The 25,627-nt window shown below is 30.6% G+C and overlaps 4 protein-coding genes and 1 long non-coding RNA gene across 6 annotated transcripts; 3 read left to right on the plus strand and 2 right to left on the minus strand.

The window, feature by feature from the left end:
* Window positions 1-122: 122 nt before the first annotated feature.
* On the minus strand, window positions 123-3,357 carry LOC148577170 (uncharacterized). Of its 2 annotated transcripts, none has more exons than XR_015902378.1 (3): window positions 2,929-3,357; window positions 1,132-2,543; window positions 123-498 (listed from the first exon to the last, which is right to left on the minus strand). It is a non-coding gene; the product is annotated as an uncharacterized LOC148577170 (long non-coding RNA). The 2 variants fall into 2 exon arrangements; XR_015902377.1 differs by having other exon boundaries at window positions 123-865.
* A 1,539-nt stretch (window positions 3,358-4,896) lies between these two features.
* Window positions 4,897-7,875, plus strand: LOC148577171 (putative aldo-keto reductase 2). The gene is made up of 5 exons (XM_088501524.1): window positions 4,897-5,326; window positions 5,763-5,966; window positions 6,507-6,679; window positions 6,802-6,904; window positions 7,265-7,875. The coding sequence occupies exons 1-5, from the start codon at window positions 5,114-5,116 to the stop codon at window positions 7,604-7,606; spliced, it is 1,035 nt and encodes a 344-aa protein (XP_088357650.1). The 5' UTR covers window positions 4,897-5,113; the 3' UTR covers window positions 7,607-7,875.
* Window positions 7,876-8,128: 253 nt separating this feature from the next.
* On the minus strand, window positions 8,129-9,770 carry LOC107637423 (putative xyloglucan galactosyltransferase GT13). The gene has a single exon (XM_016340840.3). It carries the CDS (start codon window positions 9,752-9,754, stop codon window positions 8,129-8,131), a length of 1,626 nt encoding a protein of 541 aa, XP_016196326.2. The 5' UTR covers window positions 9,755-9,770.
* Window positions 9,771-15,603: 5,833 nt separating this feature from the next.
* Window positions 15,604-18,455, plus strand: LOC107638186 (CRIB domain-containing protein RIC4). Its single transcript, XM_016341353.3, has 3 exons — window positions 15,604-15,937; window positions 16,025-16,192; window positions 18,118-18,455. The coding sequence occupies exons 1-3, from the start codon at window positions 15,802-15,804 to the stop codon at window positions 18,405-18,407; spliced, it is 594 nt and encodes a 197-aa protein (XP_016196839.1). The 5' UTR covers window positions 15,604-15,801; the 3' UTR covers window positions 18,408-18,455.
* Window positions 18,456-21,599: 3,144 nt separating this feature from the next.
* Window positions 21,600-24,138, plus strand: LOC148577172 (chitinase-like protein 1). The gene is made up of 3 exons (XM_088501530.1): window positions 21,600-22,127; window positions 22,874-23,033; window positions 23,438-24,138. The coding sequence occupies exons 1-3, from the start codon at window positions 21,737-21,739 to the stop codon at window positions 23,847-23,849; spliced, it is 963 nt and encodes a 320-aa protein (XP_088357656.1). The 5' UTR covers window positions 21,600-21,736; the 3' UTR covers window positions 23,850-24,138.
* The last annotated feature ends 1,489 nt before the right edge of the window (window positions 24,139-25,627 follow it).

The raw sequence follows: 25,627 nt of genomic DNA on the forward strand, positions 1-25,627 counted from the left end.
AAAAAGTGAGAAAATAAATAAATCTTAAAATAATTTAATTTTTATGCACATGTTTTTATATTCAATCAGGATTTGTTACTATAAGAAAATGCCTACTCAGACATTGCCAATTCTCAGAGGCTAAGCTTTTTTAAATTCATATATATAATTCTGTATTTTTAATTAAATTAATCAAATATTATAAAATAAAAATAAATGTATAATACAGAATGCGGGTTACAAACAATCTCTTCTGGCTCTCCCCCCCCTCTCTCTCCTACTGTGTTTGGACTAGAACTTTACAAAGACAATTTAACAGAGGTTTTGCGAGCAAATAGCCATTTGATCAGTTGAGGGATCGAGTCCATGGCCGAGACAAATCCTCCAATCCGGTAACAAGGTCAGGAGTCGCGCGAATTGGTTTTGGTGCAATGATTGCAGTGCCTTGACTTCCAGGCACAAATGTATTTCTTCTAGTCTTCTAGTCTTCTCAATCAGTGACCAATGAGCAAGGCATTTCTGAAAAAATAATACATAACAAGTTCATAAAAGTTCAAATATCAAAGTTTATGGCTAAAGAAGAAAAATAATAATCACTCATGCAAGAAAAAAGATAACAAAACTTAACAATTAACAATGTTTATGTTACATTGATACATGAGATAGAGTTTCATATGTAATCAATTCAAATAATTCTGAAGCAAGGAGATAATCTTATATTAGTAAATTTTTTAAAAAAAAATTGAAGCTGTTAATCCTTGTGTAAGCATGCACATGTTTTGCAGGAATTTATCAAAAACAACAGAATAAATAAACACTTGGTCACATTAGGTTCCAGAACAAATAAACACTTGAAAACCATGCGTCTTCTTATGATGAGGAACACCTGGAAGTGGTAAAAAGAAAACAATATCAGGTTTAGCATGAGTCAGATCATCAAGGAAATTGAGCTTCTTATCTTGATAATTAATATAATCTACTTTTGTTAAGTTATGCTTAGCCAATTGGCTCATTATCCTCAAAACAATTATCCTATTGGAGCAGTTATCAGCATATATAACAAGAAATAATATCAAACAATAAAAAATAACTCGATTAATTGAGAAGTCATAGAGTGCAAAAAGACAAAGTCAAAGTGCATCCAAATCCAACCTTTTTTTATCAAGGATCATTTCAAGATATGATTTGGTGATCCAAGGTCCATTGATACCAAGCCTCATTGCTTCTGTTCAGTCTGCAGAAAATTATTTTTTCCCCACTTTTGGATAAGTAACTCAGCATATTATTAATAAAAGAATGCATAATTGGAGTAGGCAGCAAGGATATACATAGAAATCTCTAGCCAAACAAGGTTTTTAATATAAAGTGGAAGAGAAGGTAAGAAAAGATACAACAATGAAAATGAGAATAACACAAGATCATAACTGACAGTTGAAATGCCAACGAGCTAGTTAATATCACAATTGACACTAGGCCCAAGTTGTAAGACTAATTGTTTTCACAGAAGTGGCACACATCCGAGTGAATGCAGCTGACAGGATAATTTTACAAGTAATGGGGTGAAAACTTCAACAAAATACTTAGGAGAAAACAACAAGACTTTATGATCACTGATAAACCTGAACCGAACTTGCCCTTCAAAATCTCCTGAAAAAGTAACACATACAAGATAAAATCCCAGGGACCATTTATCAAACAGTGGAATAGAACTCATTCGAATTTCAGGGGAAATTACATGAGAAAGCTGCCAGGAAATTGAATAAGTAAACAGCTCTGGTATGCATTGCTTAATTACGTTTCTGATAAAACTTGTGTTCAAGATCAATCATTGAGTTAATAAACTCTAAGAACATGGATGATGATTAATACAGATCAAGTTAGTTGAGACTTAGAGAAGAGATTGAATTTAATTTCCCTTTTTCCATGCTTGCATTCTTAGTATTTCTCTGCAATTATCCATAAATATGGCTTTTAAAAGGTATTAAAAGACTTCCAGATAAGTAACTACCATTAAAAGGGTTTAGGATTTACACTGATGTATCATATTATATTATATTGAAGTTTCTAGAAGAAATAAAACACAGAAGTCCAAACCCCTTAAACTGGCCCAAGCTGAAGAGTTTCCTGCCTCAATATCACATTTTGCCGAACTTATGGTGAACAGGTTTTGCGAAATTTAATATCAAATTAATCAAAGCATATCAGACATTTTACTAACAAAAGGTTGAAAAGAACAAATCAGACAGCAATGCATACTCTTGACATTTCAGAAAGTGAGAAAGAGAAAACTAAGCAAAATTTAAAAGAATCAAGAAAAGAAGAGTTCTTCCCAAGTGAAGCAACCAAATGGATGATGATCATCTTCAAGTCCATCATATCGTTGCTACTACAACAAAACCAACAGCAATAGACATCAATGCAGTTCCTTGAATGCTAAGTAAGCTCAGTGCAGCAGACTTATCCTGATTCTCTTGATCTTCAGTAGAAGACTTCAGTGTGTTAATTGGAACTTCTTCTTTCGTAACCCCTGCCATGTTAGAAACTCTCTGTCTCACTTCAGCTACCTGCAGGTTGCACAAGAATGAATCACGACATTTGAAAGAGTATTGAATCGGACTGGATGTTTAATCAAAAGGGCACTTTTCACTTTTCATTCTATATTCTCATTATATATATGTTCATCTAAACCAGGGCATTCAGTTATTTATACCACAAAAATCTCAAATCCAGCACTTCTTTATATATAAAATGCAGTTAAATATACCTTCTCTAACAATCAGAACCTAGAACCCTAAGAACCAGAAACATACCTTCTCTAACAATCAGAACCTAGAACCCCAACAACCAGAAACAATACACATTCAGAAGCTAAACCCCCAAACTTAAAAACCCTATAATCGCAGAACCTCCACAATTCACAGAACCAAATTTAGGAAAAACGAAACATACCATCTCTGTCTCTTTTGGCCATTGTTGTTCATCATCATCATCATCATAGCCACACGCACCTTCTTCGACACTGAAACGAGAGAAGAAGTGAGGTAATGAGCAAGAAAGAGAAGATAGAGAGTGAATCAGAGAATGATTATCTAGTGAGTGCACGATGGTGAGCGACGAGACGACGATGTGAGCTACGATGATGAGCCAAGGAGGCTTGCGACGATTGGGAGCAGCGACGGTGAGCGCGCGAGACGACGATTGTGAGCTGCGACGGTGAGCTCACGAGACGACGGTGGTGAGCGCACGAGACGGAGATGGTGAGTGGCGGCGACGGCGAGAGACGAAGGAAGGTGAAGAAGAAAAACCTCTGTGAATTCGAATGGCGGGTAAATTCAGTAACTTGAAAACTTGCCTTGAAAAATTTTCATTAAGCGCATACTAAGCAATTAAGCATAGGAAACACTTTTTGGGAAACGTTTTTTAGCAACAAAAGTATATTCATATGTATTAAAATAAAGTTTATTTTTAGGATTTTTTCCTAAAATAAAATAAAAAAATTATTATTTTTTCAAAGCCAATATACTAAATTTAATTTTAGAAATGTCATTTTTTTTTAAGAGTGAGTTCACTCAACCCCGATAAACTCCATCCAAATTTTTGAAAATTTCAATTTTTAAGCTATTATCATCGTCTCCATTAGTTAGGACTGTCAAAATGGATCAAACTCATCGGGTCAGCTCGTTTACCCATTTAAATGGACATGCTTTGTCTAAGCTCGTTTAAATTTCGGGCTAAACGGGCCGAGCCCGATTAATTCGAAAAAAATGACGGTTAAACGAGCTAGTCCGTGGACTAAACGGGTGGCCCGTTTATTTTTTTATATATATTTTTTCAAAAAAAAAGTTGTACTTTTAGTCGATATTTCTCCTGATCCTACCCAAAAATTCGACCCATCAAATAAAAAGAATATTATTTTTTAAAGATTTTTTTATCTAAAAGTAATATTTTTTGTCAAAATATTTTTCAAAAAATAAAATAAAATGATAAACGGGCTGGCCTGAAAATGGACAACAAAATAGAATAAAGAAATTTTGTTAACGAGGTGGTCAGAAAATGGACGACAAAATAGAATAAAGAAATTTTGGAACGTTCGATTGCAAATAATTCTTTTATTTATTTCAAATATATATAATTTTAAGGGGATGCTCCTATAAAGACGCAAAAAACGTCTTTTTTTTAAAGATATTCTTTAATAATTAAAATTTAACATATATAATCACTTAAATTATATTATTTTTGTCAAAATTAGGTCTGACAAATTAATTTGATCGAAAAATAGTGAATCAAATTTTGAATCCGTCTAAATTAATATTATTTTTTATAAAAAATGACTACAATATCTCTATTATATAAAATGACTAAAATACTCTTATTATATATATTAATTTTGAGAATCTTAAATTCTAACCCTTTTCTTCTCTATCGTTATAGGGTTATAATTTAAAGTTTTCAAAATAAATATATATATATATATATATATATAATAGGAATATTTTAGTTGTGTTTTATAATAGGGATATTATAGTAATTTTTTATAAAAAATATTAATTTATACCGGTTCAAAATTTAATTTATTAATTTTTTTGCTAAATTGATTTGTCCAGTCTAATTTTAATAAAAATAATACAATTTAATTCATTTTATGTGTTAAATTTTAATTTTTAAAAAATATCTTTAAAAATAGACGTTTTTAACATTTTTATTAAGTGGCTCCCTAATTTTAAACCTTAAAATAATTCTCATGTGTCATGTGTGCATTAGTAGGTCTGTAGGTGACTCATAAAAAATAATAAAAAAGGTAAAAAGAAAGGGAAAGAAAAAGAAAAAGAGAGGTGTAAGAACGCATATTTTATGACTCTATTATCAATCATTTTTACCTTATATAACATTTCTTCTTCTTTTTACAAAATACTATCTATGGCTGATGATTATGAAGTATGAGCTGCTTTTTAATTGAGAAGTGTGAACCACATTGTATCTTATCATAATAAATAAATCTTTCTTCACAGGGTACTGGTCTCCATAAAATTGTCACAGCTATCATATTCATTTGACAATTAACGTTCACAAAGCTACATTCAGCTTCTTCCACTGATATCAATCATAGTCCTACCATCATCTTCACATCACAACAATGGCTAAAGTTGGTAGAATGAAGCTGGGTTCACAGGGCTTGGAGGTGTCTCAGCAAGGACTTGGTTGCATGGGAATGTCTGCTGCCTATGGACCTCCAAAACCAGAACCTGACATGGTTGCTCTAATCCACCATGCTATTCAAAGTGGTGTCACATTCCTTGACACTGCTGATGTCTATGGCCCTCACACCAACGAAATTCTAATTGGAAAGGTTCCTGTTTGAACTTTGATTCTGATACCCTTTGGAATTTTCTTTTGATTCCTTCTGTTTTTTTCTGATATGAAGTTCCTTGGTTTTAATCAGACTAATGTTATTTGCATATACAAGTTAGTTGATATCTCCTGAGACAGAGTAAGAACTAGAGAATATTCTGTATCATGTTCATAGTTTATGCTTTTGGATAATTGGTTTCATGACACTTTGAATGTCAAATCAGGGGACTAAGGTGAAGTAATAAGGGGTCTTTTCCATCCTTAATAACTAACTAGTGTCGAGGGTTTGAATTTCGGCATGTAAAATTTGAGGACTAGACATTGTGTTTCACAGTGGATATGCTGAGAAACCAAAAAAAAAAGTTATGGGATGTATGCTTTTTCTATGTGAAGATATCATGTCTTTAATTGTAGTTAGTTTCAATTTAGGGCAGGCTCTGAAGGGAGGGATGAGAGAGAAGGTTGAATTGGCAACCAAGTTTTCATTCAATTTCATTGAGGATGGGAAATTTGAAATCCGTGGAGATCCAGAATATGTGAGAGCTGCCTGTGAGGGAAGCTTGAAGAGACTTGAAATTGATTGCATTGATCTCTATTTCCAGCATAGAGTTGATACTCGCGTGCCAATTGAAGTCACGGTTTGAGCCCTTTCTTTGTTCTTCTGTTTTTGCCTTATGATAGTTCTGTTATCTCCAACTTCATATTATTTATTAAGGGTTTTTTGTTCACTGAAAAATCAGCAAGTTGAACCTTGTAAATTGTGTATTGTTATTCCTGATAACATAGGGACTAATATTACTTAACAATGTATTGTACTATATGCATTTTTGAATATATGTCTTTGTATCCTTCAATGCTTTTGTCTATTTCCAAGTTTTCATATCATATAGTTAAGGAATATGAGTATGCAACATGTTCTGGCATTGATATTTGATACAATCTTAGAATATGAGATGAGGCAGGGATATGTATGATGACTTGAAATTTTTCCCTTGTAATTTTTAATCAAGATGGGGGAGCTTAAGAAACTTGTTGAAGAGGGAAAAATAAAGTACATCGGTCTATCTGAGGCGTCGGCTTCAACAATCAGAAGAGCACATGCTGTTCATCCCATAACAGCTGTGCAAATTGAATATGTATGATGACTTGAAATTTTTCCCTTGTAATTTTTAATCAAGATGGGGGAGCTTAAGAAACTTGTTGAAGAGGGAAAAATAAAGTACATCGGTCTATCTGAGGCGTCGGCTTCAACAATCAGAAGAGCACATGCTGTTCATCCCATAACAGCTGTGCAAATTGAATGGTCTCTTTGGTCTAGAGATGTTGAGGAAGAAATAATTCCAACTTGCAGGTGTGAATCTAAAAGCACAAGCATTCATGTTCTTTGTTAACAAGCAATTCTATTTCTAGGACTTCTCAAAAACATCATGATACAATTCCGGAATTTATGTTTCCAAATATTGTCCTTTTCAGGGAACTTGGCATTGGAATTGTTGCATATAGTCCTCTTGGCCGCGGATTCTTTTCGTCTGGATCAAAGTTGATCGATACTTTGTCGCAGGATGACTTCCGGAAGGTTTGTTTCGCACGTCTGTAATTACAGAAATCATGCTTCAATCACTTTGTGCATTTCCATGATCATGTTTTTCTGCTGAGAGTCACACATTTTCATCTACTTCAAAACTTGGTGTTTTTAACAAATTTTAACAAGTCAAACTTTAGTGGATAACTTAACTACTACTATTATTATTATTAGGATTTTGTTAATCAGTGTCCTTAAAAAGATATATGGTAATATATATTGACTTCATAACATATACCAAATCCAAATTTAACAGTTTTCCCTGTATAACACTGCATCTTACTATATTATGTTTTTCAAATGTTCATAATGATACATAAATTATAAAATCTTATGTTGTGTGTTGTGTTGCAGGCTCTGCCTAGATTCCAACCTGAAAACCTGGAGACAAACAGGACTATATTCGAGAGGGTTAACGAAATGGCCATGAAGAAAGGATGTACTCCATCTCAGCTTGCATTGGCATGGCTTCAGCACCAAGGCAATGATGTCTGCCCCATACCCGGAACCACCAAAATTGAGAACTTTAATGACAACATTGGAGCCTTGTCTGTGAAACTTACACCACAAGAAATGACAGAACTCGAGTCCTTTGCTGCCGCAGATGTTGTCAAGGGTGATAGATTTCCACATGGCTTTGTACCTACATGGAAGAACTCTGATACTCCACCACTTTCTTCTTGGAAAGCTGTTTGATCAAGTTCAGCACTTAATTTACCATTTCACCCTCTGGAGTGTTGATACTATAAAAATAAATAGATCAGTGTAAAGGGTATTTATGTTTATGTATTGTATTCCCTTTTCAAATGAATTTGGTTACATCAGTGAACCTTTGAAATTTCTAGCTGCTGATTTTGTATTCTTGACTTCGAAGTGGTTTTTGGATTCTATTGCAGATAACTTCATATGTATTCTACAAAACACAGTTCACATTTCTATTTCTTCATAGAATTTTTAAAACAAAATATAGTGGAAGAATTCATTATTTTTTTTCTTTTCTAATTGAAGCAACATGTAATATTTGGTATTCATAATACTAAGACTTAATATGTACAAAGATTGTTCCAACTAAACACAAAAATGAAATGCAACTAAATAGACCTTTCAAATGATTTGTAATGAAGATTTCTAAATAACATCATCATCCATGCATGCATGATCCATCTCGAAAAGGGTGAGAAAAATCCATGAGCAAATTTGAGACCTTGTGAACCAACTTCATTCATTAGAATAGTAAACATTGTCTGTTGATGAAATCTCCTTTTTTATTTCTTCTACTCTTCTGATAATACCCTTAACTGCTATATCAAATGCATCCTCAACTTTCCCTAATCTAGACCTTGGTTCACGGTATGTAACTCTTGGAATAAGCCTAATAACTTCTTCTCTCATCTTAGAAATTCTAGTCCTAGAAATCCTAGCCAATGTGTCATTGATAATTGCTTTGTTCTCTCTAACATCACCTTCAGGTATGAACACAGAGTAGCTTAAATAGTCTTTTGGTAAATGCCATCTATATTGTTCATAAGCTGACTTTGGATGGAAGAAAACCGGTATGCAGCCGGCTAAGATCGCGTCGAAAGTTGATCTCCTCGTGTAGGAATCGCCGGACGGCTCCAAGCAAAAGATTGATTTTTGAAAAACACTCATGATGCTGACCGGATCTTCACAAGTATTTTTGTTGTTTTTACCCTTGTAGCAGCTTAGGAGTTTGCAACTTCTAGAAGACAGGCATTGTCTGATGAGCTCGTTTCTGATGGAATACGGTGCATTAGGCCTTGGGGCGCCCGCGAAGGAGAACAAATAAGGCCTCTTCATTCTTCTCATTCTCTTTTGCCACAAAGAAACCTGAAGATCCTTTGAAGGGTGAAAGTAAGTTGGATATGGAATTGGGAAATCATTGTCATAGGAATCTGTCTCAATTGTCAACATTGACATGTTCCTAGCTTCTGGCAAGAACATTAACTTGGTCCCCCAATCACCAAAATCACCACTTTTTCTTCTGAAATCATATGCTGTTCTTCCACCAATCAAAAAATGATCCCTACCCCACATCCTCTTCCATTCTTTCTGATTTGAAAGCCATTCCACAAGTGCTAATGGAGCTTCATCTCTAATTCCATCATCATATCCCCAAAGATATTGACCAACATTAAGACCAGCATAATAAGGCACAAATATTGCTGAGGCCAATGCAGAATCATTGGTTAAGCACTTGTAATGCTTCATAATGTTGTGGAAAATAACTTCTAAGGAGAATTGGTTTGTTTGGTACCAAGTATCCTTCAACAAAACCTTTGCATTCTCAATAATCTTAGGACCAAGTCCTAAATTTGTGAGATAAGGACACATATCACCCCAATGCAATAAACTGCGACATCTCTTTAATAAATCATCATTGAACCTGCTAGGAAGTTTATGAACATAGATATATTGGCCATAACAAGGGTCTGAATTTCTTATTGGTGGAGCCTTATTATTACTATTTGGTGTAACAATAAGTTCATCAACATTAACATTGTTGTTGTCTCTAATCAAAGGAGGAGGAGGAGGGGGAGGAATCATTTGTTTCTCTTGTGTGCTATTGAATTCAACCCCATTTGTTGTTGAATTGTTTTGAGTGAAATTGAGTGAGGGAATTGAAGGTGTAATAGGAGTATTATCATTATCAACATGATGATGATTTGCACCATTGGTTTTGAATGGTTTTAAGGAGAAACCATTTTCTTTGATCACAGAATAATAATCCAAGAGAATCATTGACATGTAGAAAAGAAAGATGGTGAGAAAAACAAACCGGAATTGTTCAAAGTACCTCCTCAATGGTGACTTATTGTCCATCATTCTTTCTTGTGTTTGACTTTGAAGATGAAGAATATAATGTATGTGTTTGTTATTATTTCTCTCTGATGAATCATAAGAAAAAAAGAGGGAGAGAGATTGATTTTGTAATGCAAGAGTTTGATTCTTATTTTATAAGAAGGGCATTAAATATAAGGAATGATATATGGAAAGAAATCATGGGAAAAGATTTGTTCTGAAAAAAATCAATGAATTATTCATTTTCTTTTTGGCTTAAAAAGGAATATATATGGAAGAAGAAGAAGAAGAATAGAAATTTGAGGACTAAATCAAGAAATTAAGTCAGGTAAGATTCTTAATTTCTTATATGTGTATATATAGAGGCATCACACATGCATGCATGCTAGACAAATTAAGATTACCAAATGCAATTATAAATGTTAATTAAGAAGAACGAGTAAATTAAGAAATATGAAATTTAAAGAGTATTAATAAAATAAAATTATTTAATTTAATATTTATAATTAAAGTAAAGTAACAATTAGGCTCTCTGAAAATTTTGATCTCGGACCAATTAGTTATTGAAGAAAAAAAAATATCAATTTGGTCATCCACGATATTGAATAGTAGATATATGATGTCCTTCTATAAATTTATCTCGTAAAACTTTACTGTGATGTTTATATGTATTGTTACTTATTGTAGCGTGTTTATTTATGAAAAATCATCATGTAGATAACAATTTTTAGAGCGAAACTTCATTCACTTATTTTAGTAGAATTCGTGATAACTAGAGAGCACTTGGAAAAGATTATATGTAAACTCAAAAGATAATAAATGTTTTATTGTCTAAAACTGTATCGTTTCTATGTTTACGTGGCAGCAATGGAACACGCACTATGAACAACTCCGTTTCGTTTCGCCCTATCCATTGAAGAAAAAAAGACCTACATGTCCACTGTTTATTATCATAAAGGACTTAATTAGTATTTTTTTTCCAATGACTAATTAGTCTGAAGTCAAAATCTTCAAAAATTAAATTGTCACTTTCCTCTTATAGTTATATATTTAGTATATCTAAAATTATATATTTATTTTAATAATAATTACAAATATAAATGAGAAAACTAATATATTTTAAAAAAGAAGTTAGAGTTGCCAGAGGTTCCAAACAAAACAATATATGGCCCCGAAACATTATACAATTAAAAATGTATTTTAATGAGGGATTATTACTATTAATAATCATTTTGAGACCAATTCACACAAACCAGAAATACTTGTATATTTAATTATGTATGACCAGACATTAGCCATTGATGAGTTTTAAAGAGCAACGAACTCATTTGATTTTTTTTTTTTGGTGACTAAACTCATTTGATTTAAAAATGAGAAATATTTATACATTAGTGAAGAATGAATTATAATTAAGAGTTTTGCAGTATTCATTTATCTATTAATAGTTTATATTATGTTCATATATGAATATAACTGGTAAGATATGATTTGTTCAGATAGCATGCAAAGTTTTCTTAATTAAAAAAATCATATAATTAAAGAAGAGTAAACTATTATTTTTACCTACAAAAGTTAAAAATGCTGATAAATTTACTCATAAAAAAATTATTATTTGTACCCATAAAATATGAGTTTCATACAATAAAATTATCTAAACCGTAAAAAATCACATAAAAACCTCAAATTACCCTTATCATCATCCGCATCATCTTTCCCCTCCCTACTAATCACTCCATAATCCTCATCTGCTCGTCACCGTACTACCACCACCACTACTAACCACATCCTCTATCTCTCACCAATAATCAATTGATTTTCAAAAATCCTAATAGTAATCTTTTCAGCTTCGAGCCACCTCTCCTCTTCCATGACAAATATCGCAGCCTCTGTTTCGTTCCTGCAGTTTCCAGCGTCAGCAACCACCGCTGCCGTCCTCCTTCCGCCGCGGCTACCCCTCCGTCTCTCCTTTCCTGTCTCGCCCTCGCCGACCAGAGGACCTTTGCACCAGCCCCTTGTTTCGTTACTGCCAGCAACCCGGAGCCGTAGTGCCCCGCCTTTCCTCTCTTCACCGCCAACCACCCTCACCTACCGTGGCTACCTTCTCCTCATCACCGAACCAGTGCCGCCGACGGGCCACTGCGCCAACTGCCACTACTGCGGTCCTCTTTTCAAACCAAAACCGTGACAAACTCTCTCTCTTTCTATCTCTTTCGCCATCTATTTTAAACCACCAAACTATAATTCACTTCTCATTCTCCTCTTCTTCCCTTTCTTTTTTCCTCTTTAAGAACCAGAGACCTCCGAACCACCATCACTGCCATCATTGCCTCCGCATTTTCAGTCGCCAGAACCGCCACGAACCACCGTCCTCTCCACCATCTGCGCCCGAGCTACCCTCACCATCCCCATCGTTCTTTCTTTCGGTCCAGACCACTGCCAGAGATGAGAGAACCACTCACCAGTCTCGCACTTCTTCCACTGAACCATAACTCAGCCCCTGTTCTCACTCTCTCTTTTACTCCAACAAGCTATCCGCGACGTCACCATCATCATCAACTTTTCCGTCGCCGAACCTTCAGAGCAACTGCCGTAGCTAGCGTTTCTCTCGCTGAAACAGAGCTAAACAGAACAAGCTCACCCATGCCTCTCAGAATTTGACTCAGGTGAAGATTGCTCAATTCGTTCAATTTTCTATATAGCCTATTTGAGTTTGATTTGTTGGAGGGACATTATGTGATAGCATTCTGTTTTGAGTTCAATGAAAAGTTAAAAACGATGACGATGAAGATAATTTGGAGTTTTTATGTGATTTTTAGTGTATGGATAATTTTATTGTATAGAACTCATATTTTATTGGTACAAATAATAATTTTTTTTATAGATAAATCTACCACCATTTTCAACTTTTTTTGGATAAAAATAATAATTTATTCATTAAAAAAAATAAATAAAGAAATCAGTTAAATTATACCCCATCTACATTACGGCTTTGTATATAGATTCAAATATAATTTGACCGATTTTTTTCATTAATTATATATTATTAAAGAATATCAGAACGCATGGTCTTTATTATTGTCCCTTAATTAAATCAGTCGGAGGCTAATTAATTAGTATAACCTTGCATAACTATATATAAGGCTATAATGATATGAATGTGTATTAGGACTGCATAGTACATTTTATTAATACAAGTAATAATCATTATGCTTACGTTTGATGAGTGTTTAGTTTAAACTGTTCATGAGTTCATTACTTGTTCTCTTGGTGGACGAAGACTTAACATCACTATTAGTTTAAATTTTTTATTTGATACGCTAAATAAATATAGATATAGCCATAGCTATTATTAGGTTTATTTGATTGAGCATCTGGCCATTTTGATGAGACGATAAAAATGGAAATATCATTTAAAGGAAGATTTTTTTTTTCTGATTTCATATTAAAAATTAATAATTAAATTAATCATTATATATTTTATATAAATATATATTATTTAATTTATTTTTAATATATATATATATATATATATATATATATATATATATATATCTTTATATAAATAGCTATGTTTTTCTATATACAGATAGTATGATTGTAAATTATATATATTGTAATACATAATTAATATCATAGAATTATTTATCTCCAAATTAGATTTTTTTTGTTGGAATTTTTTTGTTAACAAAGATGATTTTACTTTTATTTCTAGAATGTTTTTAATCATAAAAATTTTAATATCATGTTATCAATTTTTTGTATATATATTTTTTTTTGTGTATGCCTTATGCACTTTTTTAGACAATAAAAATTCATAAAAATTTTAATATTATGTCATGTACTAATAATTATTCATTTAAAAAATTTAAATTAAAAAATAATAAACAATTATATTTCTAACCATCCATTAACTTTCTTTGGTGTCCAAACTCATTTAGCAATTGTTATATAATAATCTTAATCAAATCAAATCCGGATCCACTTAACACATGTTTATAAATAGTTTATGGATAGAATAGAACAACCAGTATTAAACGAAAGACGGCAGAGACAACAATATTCAAAAGCTATTATTTTATTTATAGGTACTGGGATACATTTTATAATGGTTATTAATTATTATAATCAATTAACTCTGCGATTAAAAAACAACATAAAATCATAATCTTATTAATTAATTAGTTGATGAATAATATTTTCAGAAGTAATTTACCTTACCTTTCAATGCATTCAATGCATCCATCAATCCCTCCTTTACGAATCTGTCAAAATATTTTAATCTTTCTTTAACTCTTATGCTGCATTTGTTTCTCATAACAGGACAGGACAAGACACTGATAAATAAATAGAGATACAAAATTTTTTGTTTTTATATTCTGTTTGATGATAGACTGTGACAAATTATAAAAATCTAATTTATTCTCATCTTTTTGTCATTTAAAAAATTTGAGATAAAAAATATAATAATAAAAAATATAATTATGAAAAATTAACAAAAATAATTAAAAAAATAAAAAAATAAGTTGTGTCCTTTGTTAGTGTTTCTGTGTCCTTCTTATCAGAATAGACACAAAATATACTAATTCAGTGTCTCTGAACATATTGTCTCTATCCATATTTTTCTATCAAACATGATTTTGTATCTCTGTGTCCCTGTCTCAGTATCCTGTATCTGTAAACAAATGCAACCTTACATATACAGGCCTATATATACTTTTGTTTAAAATTTATTGTTTTGTAAAAATATATTTACTACATAATTTTTTAAAATTCTATTGATGCATGACAAATAAAAATTGAATATAAAAAAATCCAAAATAAAACTTAAGGGGAAAAAAAGAAGAAGAAGGAACAAGATGATCATAACATGTGGTTGAGTATTATTTGCGGAACTCACTTGTGATTCACTCAATGATGTTGATAGATAGTATTATATATAGTGTGTTATAAGTAAGAATATCAATCATAGGATCGTCCAATAATCAATAATGAGTCCCAAAATGACAAAATTAAAAGGTAAAGTAGTAGTAATAATAATAATATATATAACAACAATAATAATAATAATAATAATAATTAAGATGTCAAAACAAAAAGAAAAAAAGAAGAAAAATCCACAAAAGATGGAATGCCTTAATACACAAGTGATTATGCAACTTTGGAGGAGCCCACATTGGAATAAGGTGATCATTATATATTTGGGAGCTTGTAGAATGACAATATATATGTATATATATAATTAAAAATAATTAATTTTAAAATTTACTACTTAAAAATTTATCTAAACTTATAAATTTAATTAAATAACAGTAAACTTTTTTTTATATTATCAGCATACTAAAATTATATATATTAATTAAAAAGTTTAATTATTCTGTTAGTTCTTATAATTTTACTAAATTTTTAATTAAATTTTTGTACTTTTTTTTTTCTTTTCAATTAAGCCCCTACTGTGATAAAAACGATGGAATTAACGGAATATTCTATTAAGCAAAATGAGTATGTCTAACACTTGACTAAATATTCTGTATAATTTAACAGAATATTTTATTAATTTCAATATTTTTGTCACAGTAAAAACTTAGTTACAAAATCTGATATAATATAAGGACCTAATTAAAATATATATATGAAAATCTAATTAAAAATTCAATAAAATAGAAACTGACAATATAATTAAACCTAATTAAAATTAGAACTCATACACTAATCCCACTATTGTTGGCTGTTAACAAAACCAAATTAAAAGCCTGAGTTGGACAGTTTAATCAACTACCAACCCTAATATAAAATATCCACTCCATTATCATAATTAATACACATTATTATTATTATTATTAAAATTATTCCTCTCATATACCAAACTTAGGATTGAATAATAATTTCCTATCTTCATGAAAATCATTCTACCTTGCTCATAAAGGCAAGTAGCAACCTCAACATAATCCTATCTATTTAATTAGTCTCTCTTATATGATGATATACCTAGCTATATAGTCTATGCTTTGAGACATACATTACAAATTAAATTATAACTATACACTTAAACTTTTGGGGTTTGGGAGAAAAATATGAGAAAGAAAAATATGGAAAGATTAGTAGTTCTTCCATTCTCATTTGGATGTGCTTCTCATTCAAGTGTTCAATTAGGTGCACCCAAAAGACCAAAAGCTGATGATTCTTCAAAAGCCACTATTATTGTTCCAAGTAGCATACTCTCTCTCTCTCTCTCTCTACCTATCTTTGATTTATTGCTATCTATGTAATTTGAGATCTATAATTTTTCTATGTAAGGAAGAAAAGAAGGAGAAGATCATTGTCAAAGATCATCAAAGATCAAAGGGAAGATGATGATGAAGAGACTCAAACCTTCTTCTGGGTTTCTAGTTCTACCAAAGCCTAATGTTGCTGCTGGAATTCAGAGATTAATCAGAGGCATCAAGAGTTTGTCTCAATTATTTTGTGAGTTCATTATTTATTATTTATTATGATCTCTATTTTATTTGCATTTATTAGTTATTACTATGTATATTGTATATAACTTATAGTGGGATTTTTGCCTGTGGTATATAATTTTGACTATATATTATATAGATATATAAAAGGTGTTCTGCTCCTCTTCTCCAAATTTGTATATATAAAAAAAAAAACTAAGAAAATTTGTTCTTTCTTTAATCATTATTTATTCTTTAGTTTAATAAATGTATGTAATAATAATAAATAATATTTAGTATTTTTAAAAAATAATATAATGGTACTTTAGAAGGAAAAAATATATATCAAAATTTGCAACAAATTTTTGCGAAAAAATTTGCAGGTAACATTCGCAACTATTTTGTTGTTTTTTAGTCGTGACAGTTTTATTTAAGGTGAAAACTCAGGTGCAGTCAATTCCATGTGAAGTTGATAGCTGAAAGCCGTTAAATAATTTGAATTATTTAACTAAATTTTTATCTAATGGCTCTCAGTTATCAACTTCATGTGAAATCGACTGCATTTGAGTTTTCACCTTTATTTAATTACAAAATAAGATACTAAATTGTACCCACTTATTATTTGCATATCTATTTTGTTTCTCATTTTATAATATTACCACCTATCTTTTTTTTCTTTTTCACATTGAACACAATAAAATTAAAATTTATTTTATTATCGAAATTTCTCACTACTAAACCATTCTTATTGCCTTATTAAATTAGTTACATTCTCAGTCCAAACAAAAAAAAATTAGTTACATATCTCTTCAACCGACAAGCGAATATTTCTTAGGCATATTTAATTTCTTAATGTACAAAAGATGTTACGGTATATTCCATTTAAATATTATTATAATAACACACTTTGGTTGGTGGTTATAAACCTATAATCTATCAATTAGGTACAACGACCTTGAAAATGATTTAACAAGGATTTTTCAAACGCAAATATTTGTATATAAGTGTGTGTGTGTGTATCAAAAGTAGTTAAGAATTAAAATAACCTGAAAAGATAATTGTCAATTTACCTGAATATTATAGGAAAAATATCATTCAGTTTTAAGAATAATTAACAAGTGTTATAAAACACAGCCTTGATATTCTTTTAAGAAAAAAATGTACTAGTGATCTCTTTTCTACTTTTTTCTTTTTTTGACTAACTATTTAATTGTTAACTTTTTTTGTTTTTTACTGAAATGGGCTGGGCCGAAGCCACAATAAGATTAGTTTTGATTTAACAATTTGCATACAATGATTAGTCCATTTACACTTCAAAAAGAATTAGGATATTGACATAACTCTACCAAATCTTTGATGTGTATACTGTATATTGTATAGTATCTATTATCTAATGACTAAAAGTGAACCTTTTTAGAAAAAAAATAATTACACTTGAAAAGAATAATTAGTTAATACTATAGTTTATTGATTGTGGATAGCTATGTAAAAGAAAATACATCTCTTTAAAAAAAAAATACCGATAGAAATATAAGTAAAATTTATCTTAAACATTAAAAATAAAGTAAATAGTTAAATTTGTTTCTGAAAGGTCATTCGTTTTTTAAATTAATCTCAAAATATTTTTTAATCAAATTGGTCCTTTAAAAATTTTAAATTAATCACGTTAGTCTTTCTGTGATTTTTTTTGTTGACAGTGCCAAAATTTGTTAATATGGCACGTTAAGTAATACTACAACACACGTAGAATTCTTAATTGACTATTAGTATGATAAGTTTATGAAATCTTTCGAGAACTAATTTGACAATTTACTCATATTGAATCAAATTAAATATTAAAAATAATTTTAAAACATGACAAATATTAGAGACAAAGAATATATTTTATTATTTAAATTTTATATCATTGTTGTAATCTAATTTGTTGAATAATACTCTTTCATTTAATTTCAGTTTATAAAGAGGATGTTATTGAGGAGGAGGAGCCTGAGATGGAAATAGGTTATCCAACAGATGTGAAGCATGTGACACATATTGGACTTGATGGATCAACAACCACAATTAATAATAATAACAATAATAATAATAATATTGTGAAGAGTTGGGACAATAATAATCCTCCTAATGCACCTGAGTTCCTGTGTTTGTCTCCAATTTCAGTTAAGCAATTTGAGTTGGCCATGAATGCCCAAGCTCATCAACAATCTCTTGTTAATCATCCTTTCTCAAATAATTGTGATTGAAAAACTTCTTTAATTTGTTGGAAGGTTTTATTGATTGGCAATTTCCAAGTATTTAGTTTTCTTCTCTAATTGTAGATTAATGATATGATTATTATTAAAGGTTAAGTTTGGTTTCTAGGAGTTTAATTACTTACAAGTATATATATGCACAAAATGATGAAGATTCATCAATATTTGTAATCTCTTTGACTTTTTTTTGTTAAAAAGAAATTAACTACAAATTATTATTAGTTTTTATCAATTAAAAGTAAAAAAAGAAGATGATTAAGATTGATAATGCTCGCTTTTGTTTTGTGTAAATTTATTAACTCAACTATCCTTTACCTAGTTAAGGTGGATAAAAACGTTAATAACAAATTGTGGCTATTTTTTTTTTAAATATAAAGATGATAGTTATAATGTTAATATATTAAACTATTTAAAAAATTTTAATTATATTTTTATATAAAAATATTTTTACGTAGATAGTCACCGTATAATAATTACTCTCAACTGAACACGTAAATTAATTAAGATGGATCAGATCAAATAGTATTTTTGCAATGCTATATCTGTATACATAACCCAACAATAAAATAAAATAAAATAAAATAAGGTTTAATTCTATTGGTCCTTATAGTTTCATAAAATTTTTAATTAGGTTTTTATATATATATTTTTTTAATTGGGTCTCTGGACCAATTTTTTTTCAATTAAGTCCCTCTTAGTAGTAATTGGCTTAATTTTATAAGGACCCAACTAAAAAAAAAATTGGTACAAGGACCTAAATAAAAGAAAAAAAAAAGTGTAAGGATCCAATTAAAAAAAAACTTTTGGTGCAAGGACTCAATTAAAAGAAAAAAAAGTATAGGGACCTAATTGAAAATTTTGCGAAACTATAAGGACCAGTAGAGTAATTAAACCATAAAATAAAATATAAATAAAAAATTGTTATAATGATTAAATGATGGAAAATTATAGGATCATCATTTTTTTTGAAAAACGTTGAAAGCTCAGGATTGCATAGTATCATACCATTTTGACCAAAAAAAAAAACTCATTTTCTAATTTATCTGCAACTAACATTTCATTATCTTCCATGAGATTATTCACAGATTAAATGACCATGCTTAAGACATTTTCAATTTGATCAAAACTTTACCAGATTTAAGTATAGTTTCCCAATGTCCACTTTAATTTATTAGGGGCTTAAATAGAATTAATTAATTATTATAAGTAGTTAATCTGTTAATTAGTGCCTGTCGGTCGTATGTCATTCTCTTTTTAACATTGTGTTTGTCCAAATCACAACTTGTTCTTGTTTTGGATTCTCCCCACAATTATACTTATTTTTAATTTGGGGTTCCAAATTTTGTTGTTAATTGTCATGGTTACGTTAGAATAATAGACCACTAAACCGAAACAGCAGGCCCAGACCATTTTAAATAATTATAATAAATAAATAAGACCTCTCTGTTATGTAATATGTATGTTTTAATTTTAGTCTTTTATCGCCTTTTAAAATATCTAGAACTTAATGAGAAATTAATCATTATACTTGACGATGAATAAAAGCAAATTTGGTTGAATGTTAATGGAAGAAAGTAGATCAGTAATCTTTTTATTACTTAATACAAAACATCTTTACAAACTAAAGTAATAGAATAAATAGGTTTTTGAAAAAAAAAATCTGATAATTTTTTAATAAATTTGTAATAAATTTATAGATCCTTAGAAAAAATTATTATTAAATGTATAGGTCACATAACGAGATAAAGGATAAATATTCAAATAAAATATGTCCAACATTCAATTATTTAGACATCTATCAAATTAGAGTTATAAATTTTCAAATACTTATTTAATATCTTATTACGAGTTTAATCTTAATATATATATTACCAATAACAAAAAATATTTTACATAATTATCTAATCAGATTTATGTATTTAAATGATTTTTTAAATAATATATTTAAAATTAATTATTTTTTATTAAAATAATAATACATAATTAGTTATTTATATAAAAATAATGCATAAAAATTAAGTTCACCATTTCACTTAAAAATCTATAAGTTTATGTAAATTATTTAATTTTTTTTCAAAATTTATAAAATTTATAAAAATTTGTCAATGACTTGGTCAATAATTTATTTAAATATTAATCAAACTTTTATGTAACATTCAATTATTGAATTTTATAGTATTTTTAAAATTATAAGAACAGAATAATATATCTTTTATATATTGTCAGTATACAAAAATATATTATCTCGCATCCAAAATTTTAAAAAATATTATAAAATTTAATGATTGAATATTACACAAAAATTTGACCAATATCAAAAAAGAATAAAACTCTACATGTAAGTAAAATTTTTATCTAAGTATATCTAAGTTGTTGTAACAATTTTTTAAATTACACGCTCTTTTTCCATCTTCTTTTTAAATTCTTTCTCTTTCTCCTTTTCCTTCTTTTCCCTCTTCTATTTCTTTTTTTCTTCTTTTTTTTTGAATAGTTTTCGAAAGAAAAAGAAGAAGAGTAGTAGAGAAAAAGAAGCGTAGAAAGAAGAAAAAAAATGTGTGTAATGATTTTTTTTAATAAAAATAATTTTTGTTAGTATTAAATATATTTAAATAAATTTTAAAAAAAATACTTTGATGTGTAGTATGTTAAAAAAAAGGGAAAGTATGAGGAGTCAATAGAATACTCAACGGAGGTTTATGGAATATTAGAGATATAATTATTAGTGTTACTTTTTCCCATCAGCTGAAGCTTTTGGGATGAGTGGTATCATGATGTGGTATTAGAGTACTACATCCAAAAAGTCAAGAGTTCGATTTTTAGTGAACCCCAAAATTAATTTAATATTATTATCCTACAAATAGTCCATTGTCTCCGGCATCCTAAATAAAATTAACCTACTTTGGTTACTTAACGGTGATTCCAAAATAAACAAAATAAAACAGTAATAAAAAGAAAATCCCACGTGGCACAGAAGGACAACGCCGACATTTCTCACGTACCCAATTAGCTGTCGGTGGAGAACCAAAGCTTCCTTGCCTTCGCTCAAAGCCAGTCTGGAGTTCCCAACTTAACCCTCGAACACTTTCACCTCACCAACAGCTTATCCACCGTCCGATCAAATCCCAAACATGTTCGACGCTTAACCACCTCTAAATAACAAACAAACACCACACCCACTGAAACCCAAAGCTTCAGAGAAAGACCTTCCAGCTAACAAAGAACATAAATAATTAAAATAATTAAAAATTTCATTTTCTTATAATCTCTGACTCTCACATAACACATTCTCTTCTCTCTTTGTTCTAAACAGATCCGAGACGATGGAAGTGGCAAAACGACACGTCGTTGCGTTCTTCATCGTCGTTTTGGCTATTGTTTCAGTGAACGGCGATTTAGGCGACGATTCGAAGCTGAAGGTGAAGTACAAGCATGGCAAGAAGTACTGTGATCAAGGTTGGGAATGTCAAGGGTGGTCAATTTTCTGTTGTAACCTTACAATCACCGATTATTTCCAAACCTACCAGTTTGAGAACTTGTTCTCCAAGAGGAACATTCCTATGGTGGCTCATGCCGCTGGATTCTGGGATTACCACTCGTTCATCACTGCTGCTGCGTTGTTTGAGCCGTTAGGGTTTGGAACCACCGGGAATAGGACCACGCAGATGAAGGAGATTGCTGCATTCCTTGGACACGTTGGTGCCAAGACCTCATGTAAGTTCTTCTCTCTCAAAATGTGATTTTTTGTTATTCACATTTGCATGTGGATCCGGAAATGCTGAAAATTTGGGGAAAGGAATTTCAAACTTAAGTAGCATGTCGTGAATTCTGATTAGTACTAAACAAGAAATTGGAAAGTGGATTTTATTATTACTGTTATTGTTTTGGGATGTGCAATTGTGATGTTTGGTTTATGATTAGAACAAAAGCTAAGATTTTTCAACTTTGTGAAGTCTGTTACGTAGATCAATTACACTGTAGCCTTGTGTGGTCTAATTAGGGTGTTTGAAGGAAAACTAGAGTTAACAGTAGGTTTGTGGTGAAGAGAGTTTTAAATTTGATTAGTTTAGATTTTAGAAGAGCAATTTTGAGAGGTAAATATTGTTATGTTTATTGGAATTGTAGTGGAGGAAAAAGAGATCTGAAACTTTGAAATTGTGTGTGAATCGGGTTACTGCTGTCTGGTTTGGTTTTTGTGGTGGGATTGCATGTGTTCAAGGAATGGTTGATTGCAACCGATTTGGAATGGGATGGCGCTGAGTTTTCGTAATTCGGGGTGTTCATTTAGTGGCATCTACAGCTGCATTTTGTAGACTAGAAACCAATTAGGTTAGTTCCTCGGTCATTTGACTTGGATCTATGTTGCCGTGCTTGTATATGATGATGTGGATGATCTACTTGTATTCAAATTTGAACATTTGTTTCAATCATCTGATTATTCTCATAATGGTGTCTCCCAGGTGGTTATGGGGTGGCTACCGGAGGACCTTTGGCCTGGGGTCTTTGTTACAATCACGAAATGAGTCCAAGTCAGAAATACTGTGATGACTTCTACAAACTAACATACCCTTGTGCCCCCGGTGCTGAATACTACGGACGTGGTGCCATTCCTATTTACTGGTATTTATATTTCCTTCTTTTGGATATTGATGCCTTACTTTTCATTGACTTCCAAGTTGCTAGTCTTGAAAGTTTCTTTCTCATTCCTGAATCAATCCGATTATCATCAATCCCAAACTCCAAACTCGTCAAAAGACCGAAATCCATAAGGTTTTACTGGTATAGTGGTATCCTTGTCTAGTTTCTATCAACTGACAATCTGTGATCATGTTAAGTAAGCATGCGAAGATTTTGCTCGAAGATAAATTTCTGTTTTCTTTTAAAGATTTAACTATTTTGTGCGTATTCATTTAAATTTCTTATTGTTAGTTAACTAGATTTGCGAGGAGGAGTCTGGTTATTTTTCATTGAAGTCAGTTTAGCATAGCATGTGAAGGTTCTACTTAGTCATATTGTTAATGCAGGAACTACAATTATGGTGCTATCGGAGAAGGTATAAAGGCGGATCTACTTAACCATCCTGAATACATTGAGCAGAATGCAACCCTCGCCTTCCAGGCTGCAATCTATAGATGGATGACTCCTGTCAAGAAGGCACAACCCTCTGCCCACGACGTCTTCGTTGGCAATTGGAAGCCAACCAAGAACGACACCTTGGCGAAACGAACTCCCGGTTTCGGAGCCACAATGAACCTTCTCTATGGAGACAGTGTTTGCGGGCAAGGTGACATTGATCCAATGAACACTATCATTTCCCATTACCTCTATTACCTTGACCTTCTTGGTGTTGGCAGAGAGCAAGCTGGGCCTAATGAGGTTCTTTCATGCGCCGAGCAGGTTCCCTTCAACCCATCTTCCAAATCTTCATCATCTTAAATTAAAATTCATATATTTATCATTATTATTATTAGCATATGATATTGATGTGCCAATCCCTTTGAAAGTGGTTAAGTTAATAAGGGGTTCTCAAAAGGTTACTCATGGAATGCAATAATTTAAAACTGTGTGGCAGTGTGTGGATTCTTTATATAGCTTTTCCTGTTGCGTAGAAGCCAAGTCATTTGTAATATTATATACTTTGTGAAAAAATCTGTATCTGGTATATATCTACTTTATGGGCGATTTTGTTTTATACAAACTTTGGTTCATGATGTTGTAATGTAAATTTGTATGTTCAATTTTTTTCCCTTTTTCTTGATATCTCTATTCTGAATCTTTCTGCCTGGAAGCATATTAATGTACACAAAATGTCTTAACATGGACACGTTAGACCTTACCTCTGTTTTTTTTTCGGTCTTTTATTAGACCTTACCTAAAAGACTATTGTATTCACATTTAACAACTACACTTACAACAGGACCCATTTCCAGCTAAGGCTTAAAAGGCCAACAAGTAACCTTGTTAGTTGTCTTAACTCCTTGTTTTGTCTTTTTTGGGCCCAATGTAGGCACATACATTGATTTTAAAAGGTATATATACTCATGCCAATGAGCCTTGGCTCTAATGGCATTTCTCCCCCTCCCACCTCAAGGTTTAGGATTCAAACCCTAGAAAATGCAATTGAGGAAAAATGTGATGAAATATGTGAGGAGTGTGTGGGTGTGTTGTGTACTTAGGATTTTAAAAGGTATATATACTCGAACAAAAAAAAAAAAGGTATATATACATTTTCGTAATAATAGATGCAATTATACAAAACATGGAAAGTGTAACATAATAAATTATGTATGGATCAAAATATCACAATTGAATGAATTGATGCTGGTATGGCTACCACTAGTTTTTTAAAGTTTTTTGTTTTTTACTTTTTTTAAGTAGTTTATTGAAACTGGCTTTTAAAAGATAATTTTTTAAAAAGTGAAGTATTTATGTTTGACAAATTAGAAATAAATTTTTGCGTAAGTCATGATAATTGTGTCTGATAAAATAAATTTTAAAATTTAAATAGATCATAATAGACAAAAAGTATAATGATAATTTAAACATTTATTAATAAATAAAGTTATTTTTTTATTTTTATAGTTACAAACCAATTTTAAAAAGCACATTTTTACGAAAGCATTCTTAATTTTTAAAAATAATAAATACAAGTACATAATTTTTTTATTTACAAAACATAAAATAAGATGCTCTAAAGAATTTTACTAAATCAAACTTTACAATCAAGTATTATCTTTCCATAAATTCATGGAAAGCGAAAGCTGAAAATCGACAAATCTTATTAAATATATGACAAACTAATTACACTTGTACAACGCAACCAGCAGACAGCTCGATAATTAATTAATAATGCTAGACATGTTATTTTGTACATATATATAATAAACGAAAATGTTTGGTAACTAAAGAAAATCAACCAAAAACAGCCATAACATGCTTTATTTAGCATTCATTAATTGTTGCGACAATTAATAAATGCTAAATAAGGCAAGTTCTGGCTATTTTTTTTGTCTTCCTAGCATTATCCATAATAAAAAGGTGAAGTGTTCATCCTCATTTAAAGGTAACACATGATATGAGTGAGAATATTAAAAAAGGAGTCACATTAAGATCTGAAAAATAGTGAAACAAAATAATTGTAAACATGTCAAAGTATCTCAATTCGAAATACAAGATTTTGAGTGTTAATTCATTAATGTGAGTAAGAAAAATGT

This window comes from Arachis ipaensis, chromosome B1 (assembly GCF_059453495.1).
Source record: "Arachis ipaensis isolate K30076 ecotype BB chromosome B1, ASM5945349v1, whole genome shotgun sequence".
Classification (NCBI taxonomy): domain Eukaryota; kingdom Viridiplantae; phylum Streptophyta; class Magnoliopsida; order Fabales; family Fabaceae; genus Arachis; species Arachis ipaensis.

Bases quoted from the DNA above. Each gene is read 5' to 3' on its own strand.
- LOC148577171 (XM_088501524.1), top strand. From the start codon at position 5,114: ATGGCTAAAGTTGGTAGAATGAAGCTGGGTTCACAGGGCTTGGAGGTG. The intron at 5,967-6,506 runs GTTTGAGCCCTT...TTTTTAATCAAG, and splicing joins GCGTGCCAATTGAAGTCACG to ATGGGGGAGCTTAAGAAACT. The intron at 6,905-7,264 runs GTTTGTTTCGCA...GTTGTGTTGCAG, and splicing joins CGCAGGATGACTTCCGGAAG to GCTCTGCCTAGATTCCAACC.
- LOC107637423 (XM_016340840.3), bottom strand. From the start codon at position 9,754: ATGATGGACAATAAGTCACCATTGAGGAGGTACTTTGAACAATTCCGG.
- LOC107638186 (XM_016341353.3), top strand. From the start codon at position 15,802: ATGAGAAAGAAAAATATGGAAAGATTAGTAGTTCTTCCATTCTCATTT. The intron at 15,938-16,024 runs GTAGCATACTCT...TTTCTATGTAAG, and splicing joins AGCCACTATTATTGTTCCAA to GAAGAAAAGAAGGAGAAGAT. The intron at 16,193-18,117 runs GTGAGTTCATTA...ATTTAATTTCAG, and splicing joins GAGTTTGTCTCAATTATTTT to TTTATAAAGAGGATGTTATT.
- LOC148577172 (XM_088501530.1), top strand. From the start codon at position 21,737: ATGGAAGTGGCAAAACGACACGTCGTTGCGTTCTTCATCGTCGTTTTG. The intron at 22,128-22,873 runs GTAAGTTCTTCT...GGTGTCTCCCAG, and splicing joins CGTTGGTGCCAAGACCTCAT to GTGGTTATGGGGTGGCTACC. The intron at 23,034-23,437 runs GTATTTATATTT...TTGTTAATGCAG, and splicing joins GGTGCCATTCCTATTTACTG to GAACTACAATTATGGTGCTA.